At 46.4% G+C, this 27,419-nt stretch overlaps 2 protein-coding genes across 4 annotated transcripts in view; both read right to left on the bottom strand.

Moving 5' to 3' along the window:
• The window catches only part of LOC119168937 (glutathione S-transferase D7), a 190,551-nt gene that overhangs the window by 86,129 nt on the left and 77,003 nt on the right, over positions 1-27,419 (bottom strand). Inside the window, exons 1-2 of one of the 3 annotated variants that reach the window (XM_075890849.1) lie at positions 15,644-15,765; positions 1,554-1,650 (exon numbers count right to left, since the gene is read on the bottom strand). In XM_075890849.1, the coding sequence (XP_075746964.1) occupies positions 1,554-1,574 (21 nt within the window). In that variant the 5' untranslated portion in view covers positions 1,575-1,650; positions 15,644-15,765. Of the gene's footprint in view, positions 1-1,553; positions 1,651-12,175; positions 12,377-15,643; positions 15,766-27,419 lie in introns of those variants that run through there. The other 2 variants (XM_037420156.2, XM_075890850.1) reach the window with 2 other exon arrangements.
• LOC142803531 (alpha-(1,3)-fucosyltransferase fut-3-like) lies at positions 20,893-22,822 on the bottom strand. Its single transcript, XM_075888660.1, has 2 exons — positions 22,622-22,822; positions 20,893-22,408 (listed from the first exon to the last, which is right to left on the bottom strand). The coding sequence occupies exon 2, from the start codon at positions 22,382-22,384 to the stop codon at positions 21,227-21,229; it is 1,158 nt and encodes a 385-aa protein (XP_075744775.1). The 5' UTR covers positions 22,385-22,408; positions 22,622-22,822; the 3' UTR covers positions 20,893-21,226.

Below are 27,419 nucleotides of genomic sequence, written 5' to 3'. Positions count from 1 at the left end.
TACAACTTGCGACTACAATAAACGCAAACAGGGGTTGTGTGCTCGCACCGACGTTGTAACAATTGTGCTTGTCTTCTTCGAAGCTTGAAGTCCAAGCGTTGAAGAGAACAAGTACAATTGTCAAAATGGCGGCTTGGGCACACAACCGCTGTTTGTGTACATTTTCCAAACATGAAGAAGAAAATATCTTGCCAACGAAACTCCGACCATTTGAAGTAAATACCATCTGAGGATCTCAAACCATGCTATCACTTCGAAATTACTCATTTTTGCATTTAATAGTTTTTTATGCATTTGAGCTTAACTCACAAATAACACGAAGCTGCCTAAAAATAACGTGTCGGGCCACGGACGATAGTTCATGCCATTTAGATTTTATGACAACCCTGACCCTTTAAAATGACGCATCTACGTATAGACAAAGAAAGGAGACAATTGTTGTCAGCGTTCGCACTGTCAGGCATCACGAATTAACACAAAGTAGACCCGCTCACTCTCATTGATACAGTGAGGTCTACTTGTAAAAGATAGAATCTTGCTGTAGCCAACGTTTCCACGAGTAGACTTCTCTTTGTCAAGGCAGTAAATAACTTCATCATCTTCATCATCATTACCCTGACTACGTTCCCTGCAGAGTAAAGACCGTTACCATAATCCGCCAATCAACCTGTTGTGCTTTCTGCTGTCACGTTCTACCTGAAAACATTTATTCTCATCGTCCCATATAACTGTCTCTCCTTTGTAGATTTACCTTCACTGGTATTCCTGTCAAATAAGCGCAATGACCAGTGGTTATCCAGCCTACGTGTTACGTGTCTGGCCCATGTCTATTTCTTCGTCTTGTATTCAACTATACTATCCTATACGCATAATGTAACGTATTGTATACATATAATAATGTATAATGTATACGTATATTGTAACAAAATACTGCGAGTGGCAGATTGCCGTACAGGCATCATCAAATTCAATTCTTTCATCGAATCAAGTAAACTTGCCGCAAAGCCAGCGAACTTCAGATACTCTAGTAGCTGACCTAATAAAGACGAGTTTATTTATTTAAATGTCGGCTCCAGCAACTTATCCAGTAAAGCAGCGAGTATAAGCACCACTCTGCAAATGAAGGGCTAAGAAAAAGTGAACACAATATGCGCGCTCATTTTCAGCCGAGAATTTGAATAAAAATGTAAGCATATCTCCTTCAAGCCTCCATCTTTCCTGCAACCTCGTTATTTTTTAGAATACCAGGGTCCTTCTCTGTATCAGCTTTCTGATGTTGATATACAAGTTGTCATCTTGGTTGGTATTGGTAACTATAGTTATGACATTCAATTCACGTACTGATTATTACAACAAAGAATATTTCGGTTTCCAAAGCAAGATCCACACAGATACAATTGAAAAACTATTATGACCAGCAGAAAATGAGAGACGCTCACTTGTATTACAATTTTGCCACTCACGGGAATGCAGAAGACTTATGATTGCTCTAGTTAATAATTAAACGCCATCACTAATTATACAGCGATTCGAAAACAGAGCAGCCAACTTACCTTGAGAAAATCTTCTTTCATGTGTTCTTTCGCTGTAACATTGACGTCTTTCAGCTCAAGGACAATCCCAATCAACCTGGCGACAATGCGAACCGCCCTGCGTGGTCGTAAAACGCATTTTAAAAGATATCTCCGCTGAACATACGGTAATAATAAACGGTTCGTTTTTGCCAAAACACCTTGACTTTTATACGATACGTATTATTCTTTCACATAAAAGTTCAATAAAGATGTCTGCTGCGATAACATAATTGTTTCGGAGCTCGGATGCCGACGAGGAGGCCGTTGGTTTGATCCCTGACGTGGCCGTCACATTTCGATGAAGGTGAAATCGCAGTCTCATGTACTGAACGATGATAGTGTACGTTAAAGCAAACCAAGTGATAGAAATTTTTGGAGCCCTTCACAACGGCCTTCCCCATAACAATATTATGATTGGGGCGGCAAAAGTCGCATATTATCGCTCACGAAAAGCAATACTGAAATGAACGTCGCTGTGATCGCAGAAAAAGGAAACACTGCATAGCAGGTACATCAAGCACGTGGCCAACCACTTCACACGGAATAAATTTTTGTGATTTTTGTCCTTTGCCAAGCAGTGTTTGCAAGTATTTTTTGCCTATAGCAATTACTAGCGCTTTGTTCGATTAGCAGACAGATGCGTTAGAACATCCGTTGTTGAAATGTCACTGTTGCACTAACTGTTGAAACACCACCGTGGAACAAAAAGTCGGACACTTGTGAAGTGGTGTTCAGATCGAAGACATCTTAGAAATCAGTATGGATATGTTTTTTTTTAACCTGATGTGACAGTCTTTTCAGAAATGAGACATATATGGGCTATGGGAAAGGCGTACTTTCAAATGGCAGCGTTAGATTCAGATTTGCTCTGCCTACCCCGCCCCCTTCCCCTTGCAATACTATCTTGACAGTCATTATTGCAGCCCACTACGGCCCACCAGCCGAAGTCACTTTTTAAGTTCGAGGCTGATCATGGTCAAATTTCATCACACGGCACGTCGTTCCTAATAATCATGAGCCATGAACCCCTTGCAGCGACATGACACTGAAGTTCTTCTTTACACGCTCATCCACGCGCAAATATGAGAAGTGCTTTGCCTGTACTACTGGTACACTCATGTGCCAATAACGGGGTGCGAAGTTTAAACGCAGCACAATGTCATACAGAAAGCTTCTTTTTTGATGAAAAAATATTTAAAATGATAAAAATATTTTATATACATGACAAATAAGACATTATTAATGTGATTCCGAACCTCAGTTTTCACACATTACGGGCATTATGGCCAACTATCCTCAACTTTTCGAGTCCACCCTCCACTGATTGGGCATGGTGAATTATTCTTGATGATGATGTTTGATGTTTTATGGCAAGGGCCGATTCACGGCCAAAGAGCGCCAGTTCATCTTATTAAAAACATGGAGAATGATTGTGATAAGCGGCTGTATAAGGGCCATAAAATTCCTCGCGGTAAGGCGGGTAAAAACATACAAGTAATGAAATCATGACCATGTCGTGAAAAGTGTGTGTGGTGTGAATAGATGACAAAAGTTGGTGATAATAAAAGACGATGGTGGATATGTATGGCATTAGCACAAGTGCCTCACTCGTTCATACCCTTGCGTCCAAGGGCCGTGAGGCAAGTGCTTTCTTGTGTAACCACCGCAGCAAAAACCTCTCTGGAGAGGTCATGCTACGGGATGCCCGGGTATATGATATGAAAACTATGAATTTCTTTAAAAAACGCTAACAATGATTTGTGACTAAAAAGCGGTTCCCTACCGACGAACATTGCAGGGTTTAAAGGTATATTTTGTCGGTAGGGTAATAGAAAGTGTTGTTTTCTTACAGTGTCCAATTGTTTGCACTCAATTAATATGTGAAGGACTGTCAATACTTCACCACATCTGGCACACAATGGTGGATCGCCACCGGACAAAAGGTGTGTGTGTGTCGTGTATGTGTGTCCTATCCTGAGTCTCGTTAGTATTACCTCTGTATGACGCGATTTCCATACGGGTAGCCAATGACCAAGGTGTGGCTTAATAACGTGTAGTTTGTTTTGCGTGTGTGTATCCCACTTGCTCTGCCAGTATACTCTGAGGTTTCTTTTGAGAGACGGCTTAAGATCAAGGGCCGGGATTGATGTGGGTGTAGGGGCAGTGCTTTTGTGGACGGATGCAGCGAGCTGATCCGCCCTCACGTTGCCTTGAATCTCACGGTGCCCTGGCACCCAGCAGACTACAACATGTTGTTTGAGTGTGTAGAGTGTGCATAAAATGGAGTAAAGTGAGACAAGGACTGGGTATTTGTGCTTTTTAAGAGTGTGCAGAGCCGTTACTACACTGAGGGAGTCTGTATAAATTACTGCTTTTTGTATTTGTAATTGCTCTATGTGTTTAGCCGCCACAAGTATCGCATAGGCTTCCACTGTGAAGATACTTGTGCCTGGATGTAGAGGGCCAGCATCCGAAAAGGAAGGGCCAACAGCAGCGTAGGACACAGAGGAGTTGGTCTTAGAGGCATCTGTAAAGAACTCAGGACGTGTGTATTTGTGTTGAAGTTCCAGGAAATATGTTCGGATATGGGCAGTAGGCGCATGTTTTGTAACTTCTAGAAAAGACGCATCGCAGTCTATAGTCTGCCATTGCCACGGTGGTGGGTATGCAACAGGAGCCATTAAACTGTGTTCAAGTGAGACTCCGGTTTCCTCAGCTAGGCTCTTCAGGAGAACTGAGAAGGGCTGCCTCATCGAAGGCCTGTTTTGAAACAGAATTGAGCTCGACAAATCAATAATAGTAGAGTATGAGGGGTGCTTCTTGTCTGCTTTTACCTTAAGGAAATAAACGAAGGACATGTAAGTTCTCTGCAGATGAAGCGACCACTCATTTGACTCAACATAAAGGATTTCTACGGGGCTGGTGCGAAAAGCACCCGTAGAAAGGCGGATGCCCAGATGGTGCACGGGGTCCAGCATCTTCAAGGCACTTTGAGCAGCAGACTGATAGACAACGGCCCCATAATCTAAGCGGGTGCGAATGAGGCTTCTATACAGGTTCATGAGGCATGGCCTGTCACTACCCCCCGTAGTACGTGACAACACTTTTATAACACTCATGGCTTTTAAACATTTTGTTTTTAAATACTTTATGTGTGGAACGAATGTCAACTTGTTGTCCAAGATTAAGCCCAAGAAATTATGCTCCGCATTGACAGACAGACGTTGACCGTTCAGTTCAATGTCGGGTTCTGAGTGCACGCCTCTTTTTCGGGAGAACAAGGCACACGTGCTTTTTTCTGGGTTCAGCCGGAATCTGTTTTCCTCTGCCCATTTGGAGAGCTTGTTTAAACCTAACTGAACCTGCCATTCACACATTGCTAGGTTGCATGACTTAAAGCCAAGCTGAACGTCATCGACGTATGTGGAATAGAACACGTTGCGGGGGATGGACAGTTGCAAGGAATTCATTTTAATAATAAAAAGTGTACAACTAAGTACACCACCTTGCGGTACTCCCGTTTCTTGCAAAAATGTTTGGGAGAGAGTACTGCCCACACGGACGCGGAATTTCCGATTGGACAAGTAACTCTCGATTATGGAAAGCATTCTACCGCGCACACCCAGGTGAGACAAGTCTCTTAATATCCCAAAACGCCATGTTGTGTCGTAAGCCTTCTCGATATCGAGAAACACTGAGAGGATGTATTGTTTGTGGACAAAAGCGTCTCGGATCTGTGCCTCGATACGCACCAAATGGTCGGTAGTGGATCTACCCTCCCGAAACCCACACTGAAATTGGTCGAGCAGATTGTGTGTTTCAAGGAATTGTAAAAGTCGGCGTATTATCAGTTTTTCAAAAAGTTTACAAAGGCAGCTGGTTAGTGCATTGGGCCTATAACTTGAAACTGAGGAAGGGTCTTTGCCCTGTTTCAAAATAGGGATAAAAATAGCCTCTTTCCAGAAAGCAGGGATGGTGCCAGAAAGCCAGATAGCATTGTATAAAGAGAGTAAAGTTTTTCACGTTTTAGGCGGCAGGTTTTTCAACATTTCATACGTGACACGGTCGTAGCCTGGTGCAGAATTACTGCTAGAGTTTAGTGATGTTTGTAGCTCAGCTAAGTTGAAAGGTTGGTTGTATGCCTCGTGTTTTGTGCACTTATATTCTAGTTTATGTTTTTCTATCCTTGCTTTATATCTTTGGAAGACTTCAGTATAGTGTGCCGAGCTAGACACTTGCTCGTAGTGTGCACCGAGGAAGTTCGCCTGATCTTCCAGGCTGTCACCCTGTGTGTTTACGAGTGGGAGTGAGTGTACTTGTCTTCCTGCTACCCTACGAACCATGTCCCAGACTTTAGCCTCTTGTGTATATGAACTTATTCCTGATAAAAACTTGTGCCAGCTTTCTCTTCTGGCCTGCCGACGCGTTCTCCTGCCTCGAGATTTTATTTTCTTAAAGCTCTCAAGGTTTTCCGCTGTCGGCGAGTTGCGCAGCAACCTCCATGCCCTGTTCTGTTCCTTTCGCGCATTCTGACACTCAGTGTTCCACCACGGGACGTGTCGTTTGCCGGGCAGTCCAGATGTTTGTGGAATGCACTTCGCTGCTGCGTCAGTAAGAAAAGCCGTGAAGTACTGCACAGCTTCATCTATGCCTAATCCGCATATGTCGGTCCAACTTAAGTGTGTAATCTTTTGAAATTGTTCCCAGTCGGCTTTGTTTACCAGCCATTTGGGAACATGTGGAGGACATTCGTATGTTATTGGTGTACTCAAAACTAAAGAAAAAAGGTCACTTCCGTATGGATTATTTATGACTTTCCACTGAAGTAATGGTACAAGTGAAGGAGATGCGATACTGAGATCTGTGGAGGAGTAAGTATTGTTTGCAAGGTTATAATATGTTGCCTCTTTTCTATTCAGCAGACAAGCACGTGATGAAAAGAGGAACTGTTCAATGATACGACCTCGTGCATCACATCGACAGTCACCCCATAAACCGCTGTGCGCATTCAGGTCCCCTAGAATCAAATAAGGTTCTGGTAACTCATCTATTAAAGACTAGAAATCATGTTTTTCCAGGCGGTGTTGCGGCGGTATGTATAGAGAGCAGATGGTGACGAGCTTTTTCAATAGAACTGCTCGAACAGCCACTGCCTCTAGGGATGTTAGTAGTGGTAGATGACTGCATGCTACTCCTCGATTAACTATAATGGCTACACCACCAGATGACGCCACAGCGTCATCTCTGTCCTTTCGGAAGACAACATATTGACGCCAAAAATTTGTATTCTTGGATTTTAGGTGTGTTTCCTGTACACACAGCACTTTTGGAGAATGTTTGTGTAGAAGTTCTTGGACATCATCGAGGTTTCGAAGTTGTCCTCTGACGTTCCATTGTATAATTTGTGTCTCCATAATGGGAGTAAAGAAGTGCTGTGTGTACGAAATGAGTGTGGCTGGTGTCTAAAGAGTGAAGTGACTTATCTTACAGAGCCTTTAGAAGGCCCTGTAATTACAGTTTTGTCTTTTTTAGAACGGTCGAGGGAACCCCGCGGCTCCTTTGGCGCAGTCTGCGCCGGTGCAGTTGATGTGTCCATCGCCTCAGGAGAGACGACAGATAATGTTGCTTTCGTTGTAGGCTTCGTCGTGACAGACGGAGCCTTAAACCCCACCGGGCTGGAGGTCGAGGCGACCTCTTTAGTTTGTGTGGTGCCCCGGGTGCTGCCAAGGTTCACAGGGGCCTTCGGTGGGGCTGTATTCAAGGAGGGTGGGGCAGCCGAGGCTGCTCCACCCATGGGGGTTTGTGGCGTTTGCCTCGGCACGCTGGGCGTGGTCCAAGGCATTGCCGAAAACCGAAGTGGTGCTGACCCCCCTCGCACCACTTCGGCATACGATGTGTTTCCAGCAAAATGCGGGGAAACGCGCTGCCGCGCTTCACGGAAGCTTATGTTCAATTTAAACTTTGTATTAGTAATTTCTTTTTCCATTTTCCAGGCCACGCATGACCTGGAATATGCAGGATGGTCACCCTCACAGTTTGGACAGTGCACTTGTAGCTGACAGTCATCGTCAGCGGTATGACCTTTGGTGCCGCATTTCGCGCAGGTAATCTGTCCTCGGCAGCTCTGGGAGCCGTGCCCGAACCTCTGACACTTGAAGCAGCGCCGCGGGTTGGGTATGTATGGTCCAACTGGCAGTTTAAGATATCCTGTTGCTATTTCAGTGGGGAGGGTGCTAGATGCGAAAGTTAGTACGATGTGCTTCGTTGGAATTTCCTTATTTTCTATTCTTGTTTTGATACGCTGCACCTGAATGACGTTTTCCTCTTTCCAGCCTGTTAGAAGTTCATCATCAGAGAGGTCCATCAGGTCTCCATCTGATACAACACCCTTCACTGTGTTCATGGTTCGATGCGGTGTGATTGTGATAGGCTGATCCCCAAATGCTGTGAGTTTATGTAGTCTTTGGTACTGTGCATTGTCTTTTATTTCAAGTAACAGGTCACCACTGGTGGTCTTTGTGGCCTTGTAGCCTGCGCCCAGCGTTTCTATGAGACATTTGGACACAAGGAAAGGTGAAATAGTTCTAGCTTTCTTGTCTGTACTTTCACAGTGGATAACCTGGTACTTGGGAATGTTATCTTTTTTGTTTGGAACAAATTCAAAAATTGCGTCGGTGCGCCACCTCTTGGAGGGGCGATTAGTTGTGAAAGGGCTAGGGGATTCCATAAATTTGATAGTTTATTCGACGGCCATGCCAGCCACCCACCACCGAGCCCAACAAGGGGACGCTGCGAGACGCGAAGGAGGCGCAGGCGCCAGCCGTACATGGCCGCTATAACCTAATATATCTACCCAAGGTTGGATATTTACACTAGGCTAACCCTTGCCGCCAGAAAAAATTTGAAGTGAACTGAAGTGAGGAGAATTCAGGAAAGATGTAAAGTGAGAACAAAAGACGAAGATGTAGGGAGAGAGAGATAGGAAAAGGCGACTGCCGATTTCCCCTGGGTGGGTCAGCCCAGGGGTGCCGTCTGCGTGAAGCCGGGGCCAAAGGGGTGTGTTGCTTCTGCCGGGGGGCCTTGAAGGTCCAATCACCCAGCGTCAGCTCAACCCCCAGGATCCCCTTTTCCCCGGACACGGCAAAGCCACGCACGGCTAGGCGTGGGAGGGAGCCGAAACTGCCCCGTTAGCTCGGGTCCGTGGTGTCGCTACACACCAAACGCCTACTTGCGCAGGCGCCCCTGCGGGGGGTGAATTATTCTTGTTTCTCCTGCTCAAACGCATGCACATGACCGAGAAAGGCAAATATCAATGCACATCACAAAAATACTTCAGAAAATGCGTGTACAGCTTATTTGCATACACTGATATTCATGGGCTATTCTCAATTCAGCACGCGATGTTTAGAAGTTTAATATTATTTATAGTAGACACTCATGGGGTAAATTATGAGCACTGACATAGCATAACACTTCAAACAGACATTTATTCATACGTAGCCAACGTGGTGGATAGTTTTTAAACAACACACGCTTCCAACAACTTAAGAAACGTACGCAAGCGGTGTACGTTGATACCTAATGTCCATACAAAATGTCTGAGATGACTCGAAGTCAAAAGCACAATTCGTTTTATTCTCAGCTGGTTTTACTGACTTCCTCCTTCATGCCTCCTGAAGCTTTCCACGACGCATATGGAAACCCTGAATTCACTGTCTATGAGCAGCTGCTACAAACGGCTCACCCTGACAAGCTAATGGCACGCGTCACTTGAATCGAAGACTGGCCTGGGGAAACACAAGCGGTGGCTACTGCATGCTGCGTCTGCGGACCGCCAGCGCCTGGCCTACTGTAGGCATGTACACCTCGGGTCACTCTGAATATCCCCTGCTTTCCACAGATGTGGTGCCGCAAAACAGCGGAGCACATGCCTTGCTCCTACCCTGCGATGGCGGGCGAGCGATACGAGATTATGCGTTGATACCACTCATTCTGTCTCTATGCGACAACTGTAAAGAATTTTCACTTTCCCACATGGTACAGGATACCAGCCGTGGGAGCCTTTCCCGTGTTAGAGAGTGCTGTGGACATCGACGCCCTATAGACAAAGGCCTTGGACTTCATTCTCTCTGCCTGGATGACAAAATGCTTTTTTGTCATCCACTCGCCCCTCATGGAGCTCTTCTTTCTTCCTTTCTGTTAACTCAGCTTCTTCTTCACGATCCCTAAAGGGGCTGAGCCGAGCCATCTCGATAATAGCCAGAAAATATCAATGCCTTATTCTGATTTTTCTTTCATTACTCTCCTTGTCTTTGATATCAGCGCACCTGTCACCAAACGAATATATCATGCGATGACAGCAATATGTGACATCATCTTCTACGATGTAATGATGACTTACAAACTTCTGCTCATTAGTGACATACTATAAGACCATTTGAATTACGTAGTAACCGCCCGCCACGTCAGTGTAGTGTTTACGGTGGTTGATTGCTCCACGGAAGGTCACGCGATTGAGTGCGGACCCGTGGCGGCCGCGTTTCATTCAAGACAAGATGCTTAAGGCCCGCGAGTTTGGATTTAGGTGCACGTTAATAAAATACTGAGGGGTCGGCATTCCCGCAGCTCTTTCTTACAGCTTCTTTCATTATTATAACGTAATTTGTGGCGTAAAAACTTGACAGCTGTATATTTTTGCTAGTTCAACAGTTCTCCTAACGCCCAATCCACCGAAGATCATGCCTAAGGATACCAGCTAGTATGAAAGTGTAAACTTAGGTGGGTTTCTGGAACGCATATGTCACATTCTCGATTCACTAACTAAAGTATCATAGAAGTATTTTATGCATATAGCACCAGTAACGAAATGCGGGAGCGTTTGCTTCCATTTCGGCAGGTACATCACTTTGATTCTCAGTCCTTGTCCTTTTTATTCTCAGTCCAAGCGGCCTTTTTTGGTTTTTTATCAGCAAATAGGGACCAGTAGTTTGTGATGCTTACCTCCAAATCTTGTCGCATATAAGTTCTGTGTAGAACTCTTTACTCACTTTAAGTTATCACAACAATGGCGAAATAGCGCGCATCGACGGCTAATGTAGTAGACAGGAAACGGTGGTGAAATGTGTACGTTAGCGAAAATTCTGTGGCACGCACTCGGCAGAACGCAGTTTTGAGATGCTTTAAGAGGCACCCTTGCTCTGGCCGACAGGTGTGTAGGACCATCAGCACGGTTGCCAGGTGGGGCTACTTTTGACCACTTTGGCTACTTTTTCGGGACAGTGGCAGCCAAACAAACACAATTGGCTATAATAGGTGAACATTGGCTATAGCTTCATAAATCATGGATGCATTCGTGTTTACTCTATATGAACTCAGTTGTCATGTAATAGGTACTGGTGTTCGACTCTGCAGTGTCGAAACATGGCGGTCAAATGACGTCACCAGCTGTCACAATTTGATTGGGTGGTTTTGATATACGCTGAAAAACGAATACGTGGCTGAACTTCAATTTGCAGAACACCTATTCACTTTTCAGTCAACGTCCACGACTGAGACAATCGAGAGCTTTTTGCATCCGAGACGTTATGCCATTACTGACGTTAGAAAACGGATGTCTGACCATGCGGCTACATTCTCGCAAAGTACGGACTCCCACATAGGAATAGTGACGGCGTGAACTTTTTCACTGCACGAGAAAGGTAGGTGAAATGACCACAGTCTTTGCTTCAGTCCATGAAACTGCAATTTTGGGCACACCCATACAATAATAAGTTCTATAGCCCCCACAAGGCTCGTATCTCTAGTTTTTGATGAAAATACACGTATACAAATTACGCAAAGATAGTGTCATTTCTCTAAGATTGCAAGAAACTTCATTACATTCCACTAAACGCGTCCTAACATGAAGTGAAAAACTGGCTTCCGTGCACATGGCAACTGCTGCCTTAATCAAAGGCGTTTTCACACTGCGGAACATCGGTGAAGCATGGCGGATGCTAACCGCGGTACAGCCTGACTAACCATGTTTTGTCGAAACTGCGGTTAATTAGCCCATCTAACTACGGTGCAAGCGTGCTGTTTTCGAACTGGTATTCGTACCTATTTTAACATAGTGCACGACTACATGGGCTCAAGAGAAGAAGGAGGAGTGCTGTGCTTCGTTTTTTCTTCTCTTGTATCCGTGTAGTAGTCCGGTATGTTCAATTATGTTCGAGTGCTGTCACAAATTGGCCTAACTTTCCGTCCTTCTGCATTCTGCCAATGGTATACCGCATTAAAGTTCTTCATTGTATACCAGGCTATACCTGAAGCAATAACGCTCCGTAAACCCGCTTTGTTTTTATAAGTTTTTACGCATATATTCGTATACTCACTGTATTTCGCCGTACCCGAATATTGCCAAATTTATTGTAAACCATCGGAGCAAAGGGCCTTTTCGGCATCATACCTCCCTTTAGTTCTCCAGAGCTTTCCCAGAGAATAAGTATTTAGCTAATTTACCTATTTAAAACCTTCCTAGTGCTACCTTTCTATTTGCCAAGCAAGAAAACACCACAAGCAGCCACTGTCACTTCCGCGGAGGCAGTGTTTCGAAGACGTACCTGCATGGGGGACTTGCGTTCAGTTGGTACAGCACGATGGACATTTTCAATCAGCGAGCACAGTCGCTTGACTCACGCGAGGGCTGCCACACTGCCACACTGGTGGTGGCGCAAAAATGTTGTGTCTTCAACGTGCGCTTTCCTTTCAGTTGCGGTGAGGCAACGTGTCCCATGGCCAAGGAGAACACGGAGCACGGAACAGGAAGTTGCATTCGCCGCCTTGTGTCGGCATCCGGGCATGTCGCTGATAGCGAGAGACGTCATGCGGACGATGTTTTTCTTTCATCACCAGAAATCTCTTTTGAAGGCAAGCGCAACTCGTGGGAGCATCGGAAGCGCATTTGAAACATTAAGGGTGCTCCCACCATTGTGGAATATTGGCATTCAAGTCGGTTTATAATGTCACGATACTGAAGCACACAGGCTTGTAAAACGAACCTATTTATTAGGGCGAACTTATACTCGCAAGTTAAGGTAACTGTGAGAAAACTGCGAGTCAACCTAAAAACAAAGAATTTCCAGGGCACTTCTTTATTTTCTGCACCAGAAGCCTGAGCACCTGACGCAAGTGGCCTGGGTGGGGCCAGGTGCTCGTGCTATCACGGTCTCTGTGCGGCATAGTGAGGGTGCTCAATTTGGACGCGGCCAATAAATCGCGGCGTCGCCCCCCTCCTCAGCTCATCTACTTGTATTTGCCATTATCCGCTCTTCAGATCTAGATAAGAGAAAAATTTTGCGCCCCGCAGGCGATCGAGTGTATCATCGATACGTGGCAGAAGGTACACATCCCGTTCAGTGATGCCGTTAAGTTTGTCATAGATGACGCAGATTTGAAGCGTATTTTCTTTCTTCTTGATAAGCACTACGGAAGATGACCATGGGCTGTTTGAAGGTTGGATGACGTCATCGGATAGCATCTCGTCTACTTGCTCTTTTATGATTTCTCTGCCGTTTTGTGACACTCGATATGGGTGCCGGCATATAGGTCTCACTCTTCTGTTATGACCCCGTGATTGGCAATTGATGTACGTCGCGCCTTCGATGAAGTAGAGAAGCAGCCAGCGAACTGTTTTATGAGTGCGTTTATAAGTTTCTTTTTTTTGACTTTCTGGGAGGATATTTTATCAATCACTGACGCACCGACGTTGCAACCTATTGCGAAAATCTGCGCCACTGGGTACCAGCGTCCAGCGCCACGCCTGAATATAGGCCCAGTTTCACGCTGGTACCAGCGCTAGAAGGCGCTCGGTACTCTGCGCAAAATTGCTTCACAGGGCTGAAATGGTTTGTGCCATTTGACATAAATAATTAAACAAATATAGAAGTAAAAGAAGCAATATTGCGCACGTTCATATAAACAATAAAAAATGAAAACAAATATGCCTCACGACAGGATTGGAACTTCTCACCGTCAAATTATCATCCGAGTACTCTACACAATAAGCAACGCCAGGACATGTTGCTTGAGTTGTAAAATAACTATTATTTCTAAAAACACGCCGCTTGACTTCAAGTTTAATGTTTCAAGTTTTATTATTTCCAAAAACAAGGTACAAAATCTGAGATATACAGACAAGGGTCCCAGAGCCAGAGACTTTAGTGGGTCCCTCGGTTGTCAATACAGATTGACGGTAAAGTTTATACAGAACAACAGAAAATTATTACAATATACGGACATCAAAGTGCACTCTTATATCACAAATCAAGCCAAAACACGCAACATGGTATAAAAAAAACGAACAACAAACGAGTCAGAGAGGTAAACGATCACAAGTAAGTTTATTCGAGAAAATGATATTTGACGGACTTTTTGAACATAGGAATTGAAGTGCAACGCTTAATGCTAGAAGATAACGCATTCCGAAAGGATATCGCACTGAAAGCGGAAGTTTTTTGCCCATAATTAGTATGAGCGGGGGGTAACAGGAAACTTTTATCAGCCGCAAACCTGGTCACATTATTATTCTGCAAAAGATCAGATGTAATAAATGGGAATGCGACTCGATTATACAGCAGTTTGTGGAATATGGTCACAAGATTTAACCGGAACAAAAGATTTACTGGCAAGATATTGTAAGAGCGTAGTAATGTGTAGGCGTTCGATTGCGAAGAACTAGAAGTGACAATGCGAATTGACTGATTTTGAGTGTGCTGTATTGATGATAAACGACAAGCATAAGTGTTGCCCCATGAGACTACACCGTAAGTAATATGACTATGAATGAACGCAATATACAGCGCCAGTATAGCTTTACGGGAAAATAAAGGGCGAGCTTTGATTATTGCGCGTATACCAAACACCGTCTCCTGCTTAAGTTGGTTAAAGTGACTGCGAAAGGTAAGGCATGAGTCAAAGTGTATGCCGAGAAAGACGACATCAGAACAAGCACAAATGGAATGAATACCAAGTTGTAGTAAGGGAATAGCATGTGATGACCTGTGAACACTTTTAAACACCATAAATTTAGTTCTTGTGGGGTTTATAACTAAGTGATTACTGCTGCACCAAATCATAAGGGCACCTAATTCAAGATTTAACTTTGAAATAAGAGCATCAATGTTTTTATCAGATGAATATAGTGTTGTGTCATCAGCGTATAGAACACAGTGACCACAGTCAAAAGAGCTAAGAACATCAGGAAGGTCATTCATATATAAAATAAATATATAAATATATAAATAAATATATATAAATAAATATATATAAATAAATATATAAATCATGTTTACAAGTTGCACAGTCAAGACTGACGTGATATTCTTTTCCAAATAATGATTACGCCGTGATTCGGCAGTGGTGAACGGCTTTTCGGCACCGAATATTGTGCGTATTATGGCAAAAGCGTATTGTTTTTTGAAGAATCTACATCTTAACTCTGAAAAATCTCAAATTGACTGGAGGAGTGGCCACAAATTGTTGGCTGTTGCTCCTGATATTTTTTTGTTTGATAGTCGCTTCTCGCACTTGCTACTGGTAACACGTACAGATGATTTGAATGACTTGTTCAATGAATATGTGTGCACACGATTGAATATCGAGTAATTTTCTCGCGCAAGCGACGATATAGCACTATATATATCCGGCGTGCCAGTGTACTGATATTGCAGTTACATCGATACCTGCAGCAAATAAACCGCCGGAGAAAATATTATAGCAATCCGCTGAAGAAGTATGACAGTGTATTGGTTCACTAAGGCGTACCAAATTACTAACTCAAAATTGCGTGCTCTCGCATACGAGTCAGAAAACTACCGGCTACTGCACTCGGAAAGAAGCTTTCGTTGACAGCCTGCGTTGCCTAAAGCATGGCACATCGAACGTAATCGCTCCTTATATGGGCCCCGCACACTTAGAGCAATGGTTGATTTAGGCTAAGGGATGTTTAAAATGTACTTTACAGCTACTCTTGTACTTTAGAATTGTGCCTACCTAAAGACAAAAGCGCCAGTAGCATGTACAGCACTCACGGATTGAAACAGGACACTCGTAGCGCGTGGCCGCAGGTGCATGTGCCGTCGCTCGTGGGTGCTCATGGAACCAAGGTGTTGTATTGTGGTATACAGTGAGGGCGAGAACAGCTACGGAGCAGGCCCTACTCCATCCGGTCGCTAAATAGTCGGCCGGTAGTTCAGCATGTGCACACTGCCGGCGTGGCGCTGCAAGGCTGGCGTGTTTTTGCATGCATGCAGCCCGAATTCAGTGCATGGCGCGAACCATTTATATTGTGGCGCAAGCGCACGACGCTCTCGATCGGCGCCCTTGGACGATAGGGCACGTCGGTTGCGCAAGTAAGAAATCGGATACCGCTAAGATGTCACGCCTGAAATGCGCTCGTAGACATAAATGGCTGCACAAAATCCGATGAAGTTTGTAAAGCTTTTTGTCACAACGAAAACAAAAAGCAGCAGCCATGGGCCTAGCTGTTTCCGTGCAGCATTGAAACAATGACTTGGTATTTCGTTGTTTCGCCCCGAGCAGCCAATAGTGCGTGCGGCCATTCTACGTGGCAAGCATTTGTAGAGCTGTTGGTCACGGAAGAACCGGCAAACCTATGCTCTGTTTTTTATTCAACAATAGGCTACAGTTTGCAATAACGACACTAATACATTATATTATTTCCATGTTGCATGAAGGCAAGCCTGGCACTCATTTTCTTTTTTGTTGAGGCAGAAACCAAAAGTAAACCTTCCATGATTTTGTGCACATGTTGATCATGATTACGAACACATGCAAGGCGCAATCTGCTAACTAAATCCTGTGTCTTACTTGCACAGCATGAGTATACCACATCGCCTAAGCACGCAGAACGATAGTTTCGTTTGCTAGCGTGGAATTAAATATGATGCGCAGCTCCGAACCAGTTTGGTCGACATGCGAATTAGCGTGAGCCTTGCAGTGTCATCACGGCAGTGTACACATGGTGACAATTCACCATGTGTACACAGGCTGACAATTCGGCGACCGGAAAGAGTAATCCTGCACCGTAGGTGTTCGTCTCGCTCTATACTATAATACAACACATTGGTTGTACGCGAACCCATGAGTGGCGGCACATGTACCGTCGACCACACACTCCGAGTGTCCTGTTTCAATCCGTGAGTACTGTACACCAACGAGGCCGGCACGATGGGCCTAATGCTCGCTGCAGGTGACGGGGCACTGCTGAGTAAGGCAGCTCTCGACGCAGCTGAGGTGCGTTGCTTGAAGTTTATGCATTTGAGCTTGGCAACGTTTCTAACGGTTACCTAAACTGTACTTGAAGTAAGTAGAAAGTCATTCATTGCTGGGCATGCATTTCTGGAATAGCGATATCGAGCGACAGCTGTTTTTCCGACCTCCGCTGGCAGTATATAGTGGGCATGCCAACGTACAGATTTTCAGTTATATCAATACCAACAACTAAAAAAAAACGCCCGAATAAATACTAATGAAATCTGCTGAAAACGTATGGCAGAGAGTCAGTTCACGAAGGCGTACCAAATTACCAACTTTAACTAGCGTGTCTTACATATCAGTCAGAGACGTACCGACTAAGGGCGGCTGGCAGCAGTCGCCGACAGTCTGCGTAGCTGAAAGCTCGACGCACCGGTCATGAGTGCTCGTATTGTGGACATCGAAAAGGCAAACTAGTTGATATATGTTTATTGATGTTTAAACTGTATTTTACAGCTATGTTTACATTTTAAAAAGTGTGTACACGAAACAAGAAGCACAGGTAACATATACACCAACGCAGCCGGCACGATAGGCCTCTCGCTCGCTGAACCGGGGACTGGGTAAGACCACTCTCGATGCGTTGAGTTGGGATAGTGGAAGTTTCTGCATTTGAGCTTTGGAACATTTCTAAACGGTACCTTAAGTAACTTCAAGGACAATCATGGTCGGACATTCATATACGCGGTGTGGCGGAATCGAACGACAGCATTTTTTCTCGCCTCCGCTAGGAAACCTTGCAAAGCGATCGAGAGAGCTCATTTACGTTTCGTCAACTTGGTGGCATAAAAATTTCCCGTTTCTGTTAGAAGCTACGTCCGGCTACGGGCTTATCAAAACTGCGACATGACATCGTTACAACAATGCATGACTGATGCGAATATTGCTGGTATACGTGGGTTCCGCTAAAAAAGTGCATTAATTGCTGTGATACGTACAGTACTCACGGATTGAAATAGGACACTCGGAACGCGTGGCCGCCGGCAGAGATAGCGCACCTCGTGTGTGCTCGGGGAACCAAGGTCTAGCATTGTGGTATTGAACGAGGGGAAGAACATCCGCGGAGCAGAATTGCTGCTTCCGGTCGCCAACAAATCGGCGTGTAGTTAACCATGTGCACACTTCCAGCGTGTAACTGCTGCGCTCGCACACCGTCCGCTCGATTCGGGTTGCATGCATGCAAAACCACGCGAGCCTTGCAGCGCCATGCTGGCAGTGTTCACTTTGTGAACTAAACGCGAACCATTTAGCGACCGGAAGGAGTAAGCCTGCTTCTTAACTGTTCTCGCCCTCACACTATACCACAATGCAACATCCTGGTCCCGCAAGCACCCACGAGCGGCGGCACATGAACCAGCGGCTACGTGCTACTAGGGTCTTGTTTCAATCCTTGAGTACTGAACGTGCACCGCAAAAATTACGTATGCTCGGGATCTGTTAGGGTAGCGTCTATGTGGGCCGTTGAATCAAGCGTTTTATACTCAACGACACCGAAACATAGCACGGCACATGGTACATAAATGTACACGCTGTGCTGGTAGAAACAGTGCATCCTCCAGTACATTCACCAGCGCTTGCCAGTGAAAATTCCAGTACTGCCAGCGCTTCCTAGTGTGCCAGCACTTCTTAGTTACACCAGCACCCTACCTGCAGTGCGTCACAGCTATTAGGATTCCCGAGTGCGTTCAGCGAAGGATCAGTAAATACCAGCGTGTACCAGTGTAAAAAAACGTACTGACATCACGCTAGGGATACCGTTTTTTGCAATAGAAAAGTGATTGGTGCAGCGTCTGATGTAGTCGTTAAGCTGCACAAGTCGGTCGTCATGCAGAACTCCTGAAAATAGGCGATAGCCGTGCCTTCAGTGACGTGTTGAGATTCGTTTCCAAAATTCGTTAATAGGACGTCTTCACGACCATTGGCTGAATGAACAAGGGTACTAGTGACGATGGTTTACTTGTTCAAAAACAGGCTTACGTTGCCACTCGCTACACTTTCGCGGTTGTGGAATGCCTCATTCTCTACAAGCATCATTATACTGCAGCATGACGGCACTGTTACGTCATCATCAACAACGAACTGAGCAGTAAGGCGTCATCGTTCCTCGGCTTCTTCAACAGGCATGGCTTGTTTGGTCGAGATTGAGACAATCGATCTGCGCAGGTTAATTATGGCGCTGTTGGTTTGCAATAAAATCTGTTCTCAATATGAGCTCTCTTGAACATTGTGGCAGTACAATGAAGTCAGCAACGTAAGTAAAGCCCCATATTTCAAGCCTGGCTGTACATCTACCGAAGGGCGTGATAGTGTGACCACCTGCTGGGCGTATGTGCGACCCACTCGCATTCGTCACAGCCTCTTTCAGTTCCTTTGCCATTTTCTGACTCATTACCGAATAATCAGTGGCACTGTCAACTAAGGCATTCAGCTCTTATCCGTCTGTTTTTAATCGCAGATCTGAAGTAATCTTTGCTCTGTTGCTCTTATCCGTTACAATTGTAGCATGGCCATCCTGCAACCGTGATGGACGATCGTCATAACTGTCGTTAACAGCGCGTCTTCACCTCCACAGGTCACTTGCTTCAGTTTTCTTGGCGTTTCGCACACTGTAAGTTAGAAGCTACCTTGGATTTTTTACAGATTCTTTTGAAATCATAACGACGCGCGTAAATTAAAAAAAACAGTATTTTGTGCCAACTTCACCCATGCATGTTTCTTGTAGGGTATGTTCCATTTAGGATAGTATCCACACTTGATCTCGTAGCGTGTTCGCTAATTTGAATGTCACTATAGTTGTTTTCACAGCTTGCTCAGCCTTCTTCATACTATATACCATATCCACTAAGATAGATGTAGTTTAAGGTTACGCCGAGATATTCCTGGTAATCGTTCCTGATTTCTCAAAACCATCAAAAATTTATTGCCACTTCGGTTACTTTTTCGGATCGCTTACTACGCGGCAGCTGTATATCGCCCACGGCTCAAGCGCCGACAAAGTTATAATATTGTACGAGCCAAAACCATGATATAATTAGGAGGCATCCCGTGGTGTTAGGCTCCAGATTAATTCTAGCCCGCTGGGGTTTTCGCATCCAATTCTATTTGAAGTGTAAGGTGCGGCAACGACAATGGACAAAGGGTGCGCACACAGCTAGCATCACTTATGTATGTTTACATTGAGCATCATCCCACCGTACGCTTGAAATACGCTAAACGTAATACACCCTCTCTGGCATTCTTACAACTTATTATTAGCACGGTGTTACTACATTTTGCTGTCCAACCATTGGCATACTAATGAGTTCTTCGACGCTGGGCCTTGACTTGCTTTGACTGATGCCAGCGCTGCCAAGTGTTCATCTAGAGATCTTACCTCCATGCGCTTCACCACGCTCTCTACCAGCTGCAGAAATTAGGCGCCCTCTTCTTCCAACCACCACTACCCCATCGCGCTTATGTGGAGAAAATGGTCCTTCCACTTCTTCGCGCTCACGCGAGAAGAGGAGGAGAGTTAGCGCGAAAATGGACACATGAACAACATGCGTCTTTCTGTAATGCTGCGAAGCTGAGCCTGGGTGCTTTTCAGCGCATTCGAGTATGGAAGCTAATAAATCTAGGCAGACAGCTTTAGTTTGAACTGATTTGTCATAGGTGCGAAGGCGAAAAAAAGAAATATGGCAGTCACCCGGTGTATGGTGTTCTTAGTCTGCCTTCGCGCCAAGATATGTGTATATTTCAGATCCAGATTCCTCCATTGCCTGTTCTGAGTTAAGAACGCGCATGCGTAATTTTTACACTACTTTTGTCTTGTAGGGGCTGTTTGGTTAAGTAACAGCTAGTTCAATCGAGCATAGGTTGTACGAGTGCGATATCTAAGAAGCCTACCACCATCGATCACGTGGAATCCACCCGACTTGCCAACCTTCGCCAAAATTAGCTGACCTCTACAATGAATGAAAAATTGTCGTCTAAACTTAAAAATTCGTCCTTTCAGACAACACCATTGAGAGTGCGCTAAGCTAATCAGTTTATTTGTTCAAGTTGCGTCATCATGTCTACAGATGATAATGAACTTTTCCGCTTGAGTTGTCACTACTGTCGCTTGCAAGTTTGAACTGCTTCAGGGATTTTCTGAACCATTGTGCACACTATTCCTGTCGTTTCACACATTCAGGAAGAACGATTTGCTCAGAATGGAGGAAAGGGTATGGGAGCAGTTCTTACGCTGGTTCCACCAGTCCAGAACACTAGAATGCCGCTTACCGCGATGGGCTTTATCGTAAAGTGCATTGCATAAAGCACACAGACCATCGACTGTGGGCGGCGTCATTGTGCATTTATCCTTCCAGTCGAAGTGCCGGTCGTACAGCTTGGGATTTTTCTAGGAGGGTCCTGAGATATGCCGCGAGTTCTCCAGGATTGCGCATCGTAGAAGAGCTTATGACAGACTTTGGAGGAAGTTGGAGCGAGGCATCGGCCTCCAGCACCACGGGCACCACGTTGTGCTCGAAGGCGTCGTAGATTAGTTCGGAGGCATTCTGGAAACACTCTGGCATGTCAACCAGGACGATGAAGTGGTACCTCTGCGCTATATACCGGACGCAGTTGTGTCTTGAGCCACATTGTTTGTAGCCGCAACCCGTCACCAAGTGAACACTGATTGCACGTTCCCTCTCGTGATCTCTGGCCAAGTTGCCGATGAAATCGCGCGTGGCGTTCATGAACGTCTCGCGCTCGCACTCGCCGACAATCCATGCTGCATCTTCTCTGTATTTCCGTTTCTGCATGTGTGCTTCCATTTTTTCATGATTGCAATAATTTCGAATGCCGTACTCGCAGTGCCACGTTTTGTACGCAACCATGACATCTGCATCGTTTCGACGTCCCATTGTCCAATTAAAGAGACCGGAAATTGGCGAAAGGTTGTGTGATTTGGGTGGTGGGAGGTCAGCTGTCACCCAAAATACCCACATCTGTTCAGCACTTCGGCATTTTGGAAGGAGCGATGCCGTTATGCTTTCTCTGTAGAACACTAACGCGTCGCTGTCAGTTGTACGACGGTGCTGCATGGTGACTTCGCAAGCCACTTCTTCACCCAAGTTCGAGGCGCATTTGAAGGCTCTTGAGTTTCCGAAGTACATGACTGGCTGAGAGGCATCCGGTTCTACTGACGACGCCACCGCTGGGCTCCAAAGCAAGATCCGCGGAACTTTTGAGTCATTTGCAGGTTGGTTCCAAGGCAGCCACCTCGACATGTGGGCTTCCACGCAGTCTTCGACGATCAAAGGTGCCTTTCTTTGCTGAACTATGAAGACTGTGGCGAGAAGGATGCTCAGTGTAATAACAGCGATGGTGCTGCAAGTTCGTTTCCTCAAGCGGGGCCGACGATGGCCACTCTTGTTTAGAAATACTATGCTGGAACTCGGCGATAAGCTGTGTCGTAAGCGCTTCATGGGAATTTCGAAGGGCAGCATCTCGGGCATTTCATTTTCCATGCTTCCGCCTTATTGAACGTCCTTCTGCAAAGCAGTACAGAACGAGCGATCAATAAGAAAACGCGGGATCTGCAGCCTGAGCGAAAGTTAAAAAGGGTCAAGCGTTGTAACACAGAATTTTACAAATCTCGGGATCATTAAACAGGTGCAAGGGTTTTATACATGTCTGGGAATTTCGTAAATATGCGTCCTTATGGAAACTCTGCAAAACAGTATATTAGAAAACGATCGACTCACCCGAAGAAGGTTAGCTCGTTCTGACTGCGAGCGTGGCGTGGATGGTCTCGGTTAAAAGCTCGCTAAATTGTGCTAGTCACAGGTAACAGCACGGTACCCAAGTTTCGCAATCACAATCTGAAACATTCAGCGGTGTTTAAAGCTTATCGAGTGCAACGCGCCTAACAAGGTGAGACGTGGTGGCTAACATGGTGATACTCACTGAAGCATGACGGAAAGTGGACGTCGTCTTAAAACTAGTGTACCATTTGTACAGCCCCACACAATATCAACGTTATCGCACGAGCGCCGACCAAGAACTACAACAGCGCCACGTTTCAGAATACTTCTTAGAAACGTTTGTAGCACGCAAGCTTCACTCACTCTTCTTGCTGTTCCTTAAGCTGCGATCACTTACGTCTTGGGAAGCTGATTACACGAAGTAGTGCCACGCACCTGCTTCAACACAACTTTTCTAGCCATTTTTCGATCGTCCGAGGAGACAAGAGCCCACAAGGACTTCACTTGATCTCAGGTAATGAAATGCTCAAAATAGAGAGAAAGGGTTTAGAGTTTGTTGTAAGGGCGGTTGTTGTAAACAGCGAACTAGAGAGAGAACAATGCGCAATCTTGATTTTTACAGCTTCGAAATGTGCCGCCATGTCTCTTAGACATAGCAGTTCGACGCTCGCGCGATACGCTACGCACTGCGCGCATCCGTTCAGGTGTTTCAAAAGTGAAACGGAGAACGCGATTTGAGAATGTGGTAAGCAAGAGTGAATGCCAGCACGCTTCATCGAGAAAAAAGTTGTTTAATTTTATGCAGCAATAATGGTGATATCTGATGCTACATTTCCGTATCAAAATAAACAAGCAGTTTTGTGATAGAGCACGCTGGCATTCACTTTTGCTTAACTTGGCCACCTTTTGCATGCTCTGTTGTACTTTCGCAGTACCTGTGCAAACTACAGTCTGTGGCAATGCGTTGATCACGCATTTCCGTTGTTGGCTATCAGTATTCTAATGATACCATCGTTTTCTGCAGAAACGCAGTTCCATTAAGGGTGTTTCTTTACGCCTTTCTTGTGGTTCGTACAGGGTAAGGGATGGTATGCCGATTGTCATTAGGGTGAACTTCTCAGACAAGTTCGTCACCATGTGATATGAAATGTAGTTTGGGCGCTGTTAATATCATGTGCTCATCTATAATGGTGACCCGATAAAGAACACACAGCCCCGATCATCCCGCATGGATCCCGCCGGCTCTGCCACCAATCCTACCGGTCCTGACGCCCAAGAAGACGCCAGACCTAGCGGTGCTGCAGTCGCTGTGATTCAACATGTCAACCTGCCACTATTTTGGCCCAACAGCCCCAGCACATGGTTTCTGCAGGTCGAGGCGCGCTTCCGTCTACGGAAAATCACCAGCCAACAGACCAGGCACGGGCATCTGGTCTCCTGCTTACCTCCGGACGTAGCCGACGACTTAGCTGATATTTTAGCGTCGCCGCACACGAGCCATCCCTACGACACGTTGAAGGCAGCTATCATTTTCCACAAGTCTGAGTCCGAACACAGCAGACTCCAACAGCTCATCACGGCTACAGAGCTCGGTGACCGTCGCCCATCACAGCTCCTGCGACGCATGCGCCAGCTCCTTGGCGGCCCCTCCGCACCTCAATAGGAGAAGCTGTTACGTGAGTTGTTTCTCCAGCGCTTACCGCAGAGCATGGTCCCGGTCCTCGTAGCTGCAGGAGATGTCCCAGTAGACACACTCGCTGAAATGGCTGACCGAGTGGCGGACTACTCGCGGGCACATAGCCTCAACGCCGTTACCACACCGCCGCAGACCCGGCGCTCGCGAGCATCGAGAACCGTTTGGACGCCCTTGTCAGGCGCCTCGATGACTGTACGTGCGCATCGTCGACCGTCATCCAGGTTCCAGATACGCAGTCGCTCCTCGACGCCCCCACGCTCTTCGGAACTTCGGCCACCCGACGCACCGCGGGACGTTTCATCTTCAACCGTGTGCTGGTACCACCGCTGATTCGGTGCCTCTGCTCGCAAGTGCACTCGCCCGTGCTCCTGGTCGGGAAATGCGACGACCGGCCACTGATGGCGGCAAGTGGTAATGGTCGAAAGTCATACCGCCTTTTCTATGTTTCTGAAAGATCACTGGCGCTTGCTTCCTAGTCGACACAGGAGCCCAGCTTAGCGTCATCATGGCCTCGTGTGCAGGTCGCCGTCGCAACGAACAGACCTGCCCACTCCAAGCGATCAACAATTCAGCCATTCGCACATACGGCCAACGCTCTCTTACACTTGACCTTGGACTACGCCGTACGTTCCGCTGAATTTTCATCCTCGCTGACGTCTCTCAAGCTGTTCTTGGACCTGACTTCCTCAGTTTTCTCAACCTTGCTGTGGACATGCATGCTCATCGCCTCACTGATCTCAACACCCGCCTCTCCATCAACGGTGTACTCTGTACTTCCTCGCCAACGAGACTGCGAGCTCTCACACCTGCTTCGCCGTATGCAAAAATACTCGACGACATTCCGACTTTCCCAGCATCACGAAGCCGCACACCAGAGAGTCACCGGTGAAGCATTCCATCACTCACCACATTGTGACCACTGGACCTCCCGTTTTTACACGACCCCGTCGACTATCTGGAGAACGCCTCGCCATCGCCCGCCGTGAGTTTGAGCACATGCTTGAACTCGGCATTGTGCGGCCTTCCTCCAGCAACTGGGCGTCGCCACTCCACATGGTGCCGAAGAAAGATCCTGGCGACTGGAGACCATGTGGGGATTACGGCGCTCTCAATGCCCACACCTTACCAGATCGCTATCCACTTCCTCACATACAGGATTTCACATCAAATTTGGCTGGGTGCACAATCTTCTCTAAGATTGAATTAGTGAAGGCTTACTATCAGGTTCCTGTAGAACCCACCGACATTCCGAAGACAGCCATCACCACCCCATTTGGTCTGTTTAAATATGTGAGGATGCCTTTTGGATTGCGCAACTCTGCACAGACCTTTCAGCGCACTATCCACGACGTCACGCGAGGTCTCGATTTCGTATTTGCTTGCCTTGATGACCTCCTTGTAGCAAGCTCATCTGGCCCTCAGCATGAAGCCCACCTGCGCACCTTGTTCCACCGCCTGGATGATTACGGCCTCGTAATTAATCACAATAAGTGCATCTTCGGCGTCACTACAATAGAGCTCCTAGACCACCTTGTCATTTCAAAGGGTATCCAACCACTCACCAGCAAAGTGAAGGCTATTCAAGACTTTCTACCCCCGACTTCACTGAAGAGACTCCGAGAATTTCTGGGCCTACTAAACTTCCATCGCCGCTTTCTTCCAAAGTGCGCCACATTCCTAAAGCCCTTGACTGACCTAATGGCGAAAAAAAAGACCCGGCTGCGCCACTGGAGTAGCCCAAGGACGCTGAATCTGCCTTCGACACTGCCAAGAAGGCTCTGGCAGACGCTACCATGCTCATACATCCCGTCCGTGATGCCCAAATTTGTCTCATCACCGATTCATCAAGCGTGGCAGTTGGCGCCATTCTCGAGCAGCACGTATCCGGTTGGCAGCCCCTTGGGTTTTTCTCGCAAAAACTGAAGCCACCAGAGGCAAAATACAGTACATTTGCCCGAGACCTCTTCGCGGTATACCTCGCCATCAAACATTTTCGTCATTTATTCAAGGACCGGGACTTTTACGTCGTTACAGACCACAAGCCCCTGACGTTTGCCTTCCATCGCAATCACAGCAATTGTACTGCACGAGAAATCCGTCAACTATGCTTTACTTCCGAGTTCACTGTAGATCTCAGACACGTACATGGGCTGGAAAATGCTGCTGCTGATGCACTATCCCGCATCGATGCCTTGTCAACCCAGCCACCACTAGACACGGAAGAGCTAGCAGCTGCCCAAAGCAACGATCCTGAGCTGCATCGTCTTCGCTCTTCATCCACGTCTCAATCGTTCACGGAGTGCCCACTTCCATTTTCTACCTCATTAATAACGTGAGAAACGTCTATTGGTGTCCCTCGGCCCTTCGTGCCTTCAGCTTTTCGTCGCGCAATTTTTGATCAATTGCACAGCATGAGCCATCCTGGTATTCGTGTGACCCAGAAGCTAGTCACATCTCGTTTTCTTTGGCCAAGCATCAATGCTGAAGTCCGATGCTGGGCGCGAACCTGCCTTGAGTGCCAGCGCGTTAAAGTTCACCGTCACACTGTCACGGCAACATCCCCGTTCCGGCCTTCAGACACAAGGTTTTCTCACGTCCATCTCGACATCGTCGGTCCTCTTCCGTCATCGCAAGGAGCCTGTTACCTGCTGACATGTGTGGATCGCTTCACCAGATGGCCGGAAAGGTTTCCCATTTCCGACATTACAGCACCAACAGTTGCCAAGGCTTTCACAAGCCCCGCCGCGGTGGTCTAGTGGCTAAGGTACTCGGCTTCTGACCCGCAGGTCGCGGGTTCGATTCTCGGCTGTGGCGGCTGCATTTCCGATGGAGGCGGAAATGTTGTAGGCCCGTGTACTCAGATTTGGGTGCACGTTAAAGAACCCCAGGTGGTCGAAATTTCCGGAGCCCTCCACTACGGCGTCTCTCATAATCAAATGGTGGTTTTGGGACGTTAAAGCCCACAAATCAATCAAGGCTTTCACAAACGGCTGAGTGTCGCGCTTTGGATGCCCTTCTGTCGTCACCACTGATCGCGGTCGTCAGTTTCAATCGGCCCTTTTCACCGCACTTGCCAATATCCTGGGCATTCGACACATCCAC

This window comes from Rhipicephalus microplus, chromosome 3 (assembly GCF_043290135.1).
Source record: "Rhipicephalus microplus isolate Deutch F79 chromosome 3, USDA_Rmic, whole genome shotgun sequence".
NCBI lineage: Eukaryota > Metazoa > Arthropoda > Arachnida > Ixodida > Ixodidae > Rhipicephalus > Rhipicephalus microplus.
This window is presented reverse-complemented; position numbering and strand designations above follow the sequence as displayed.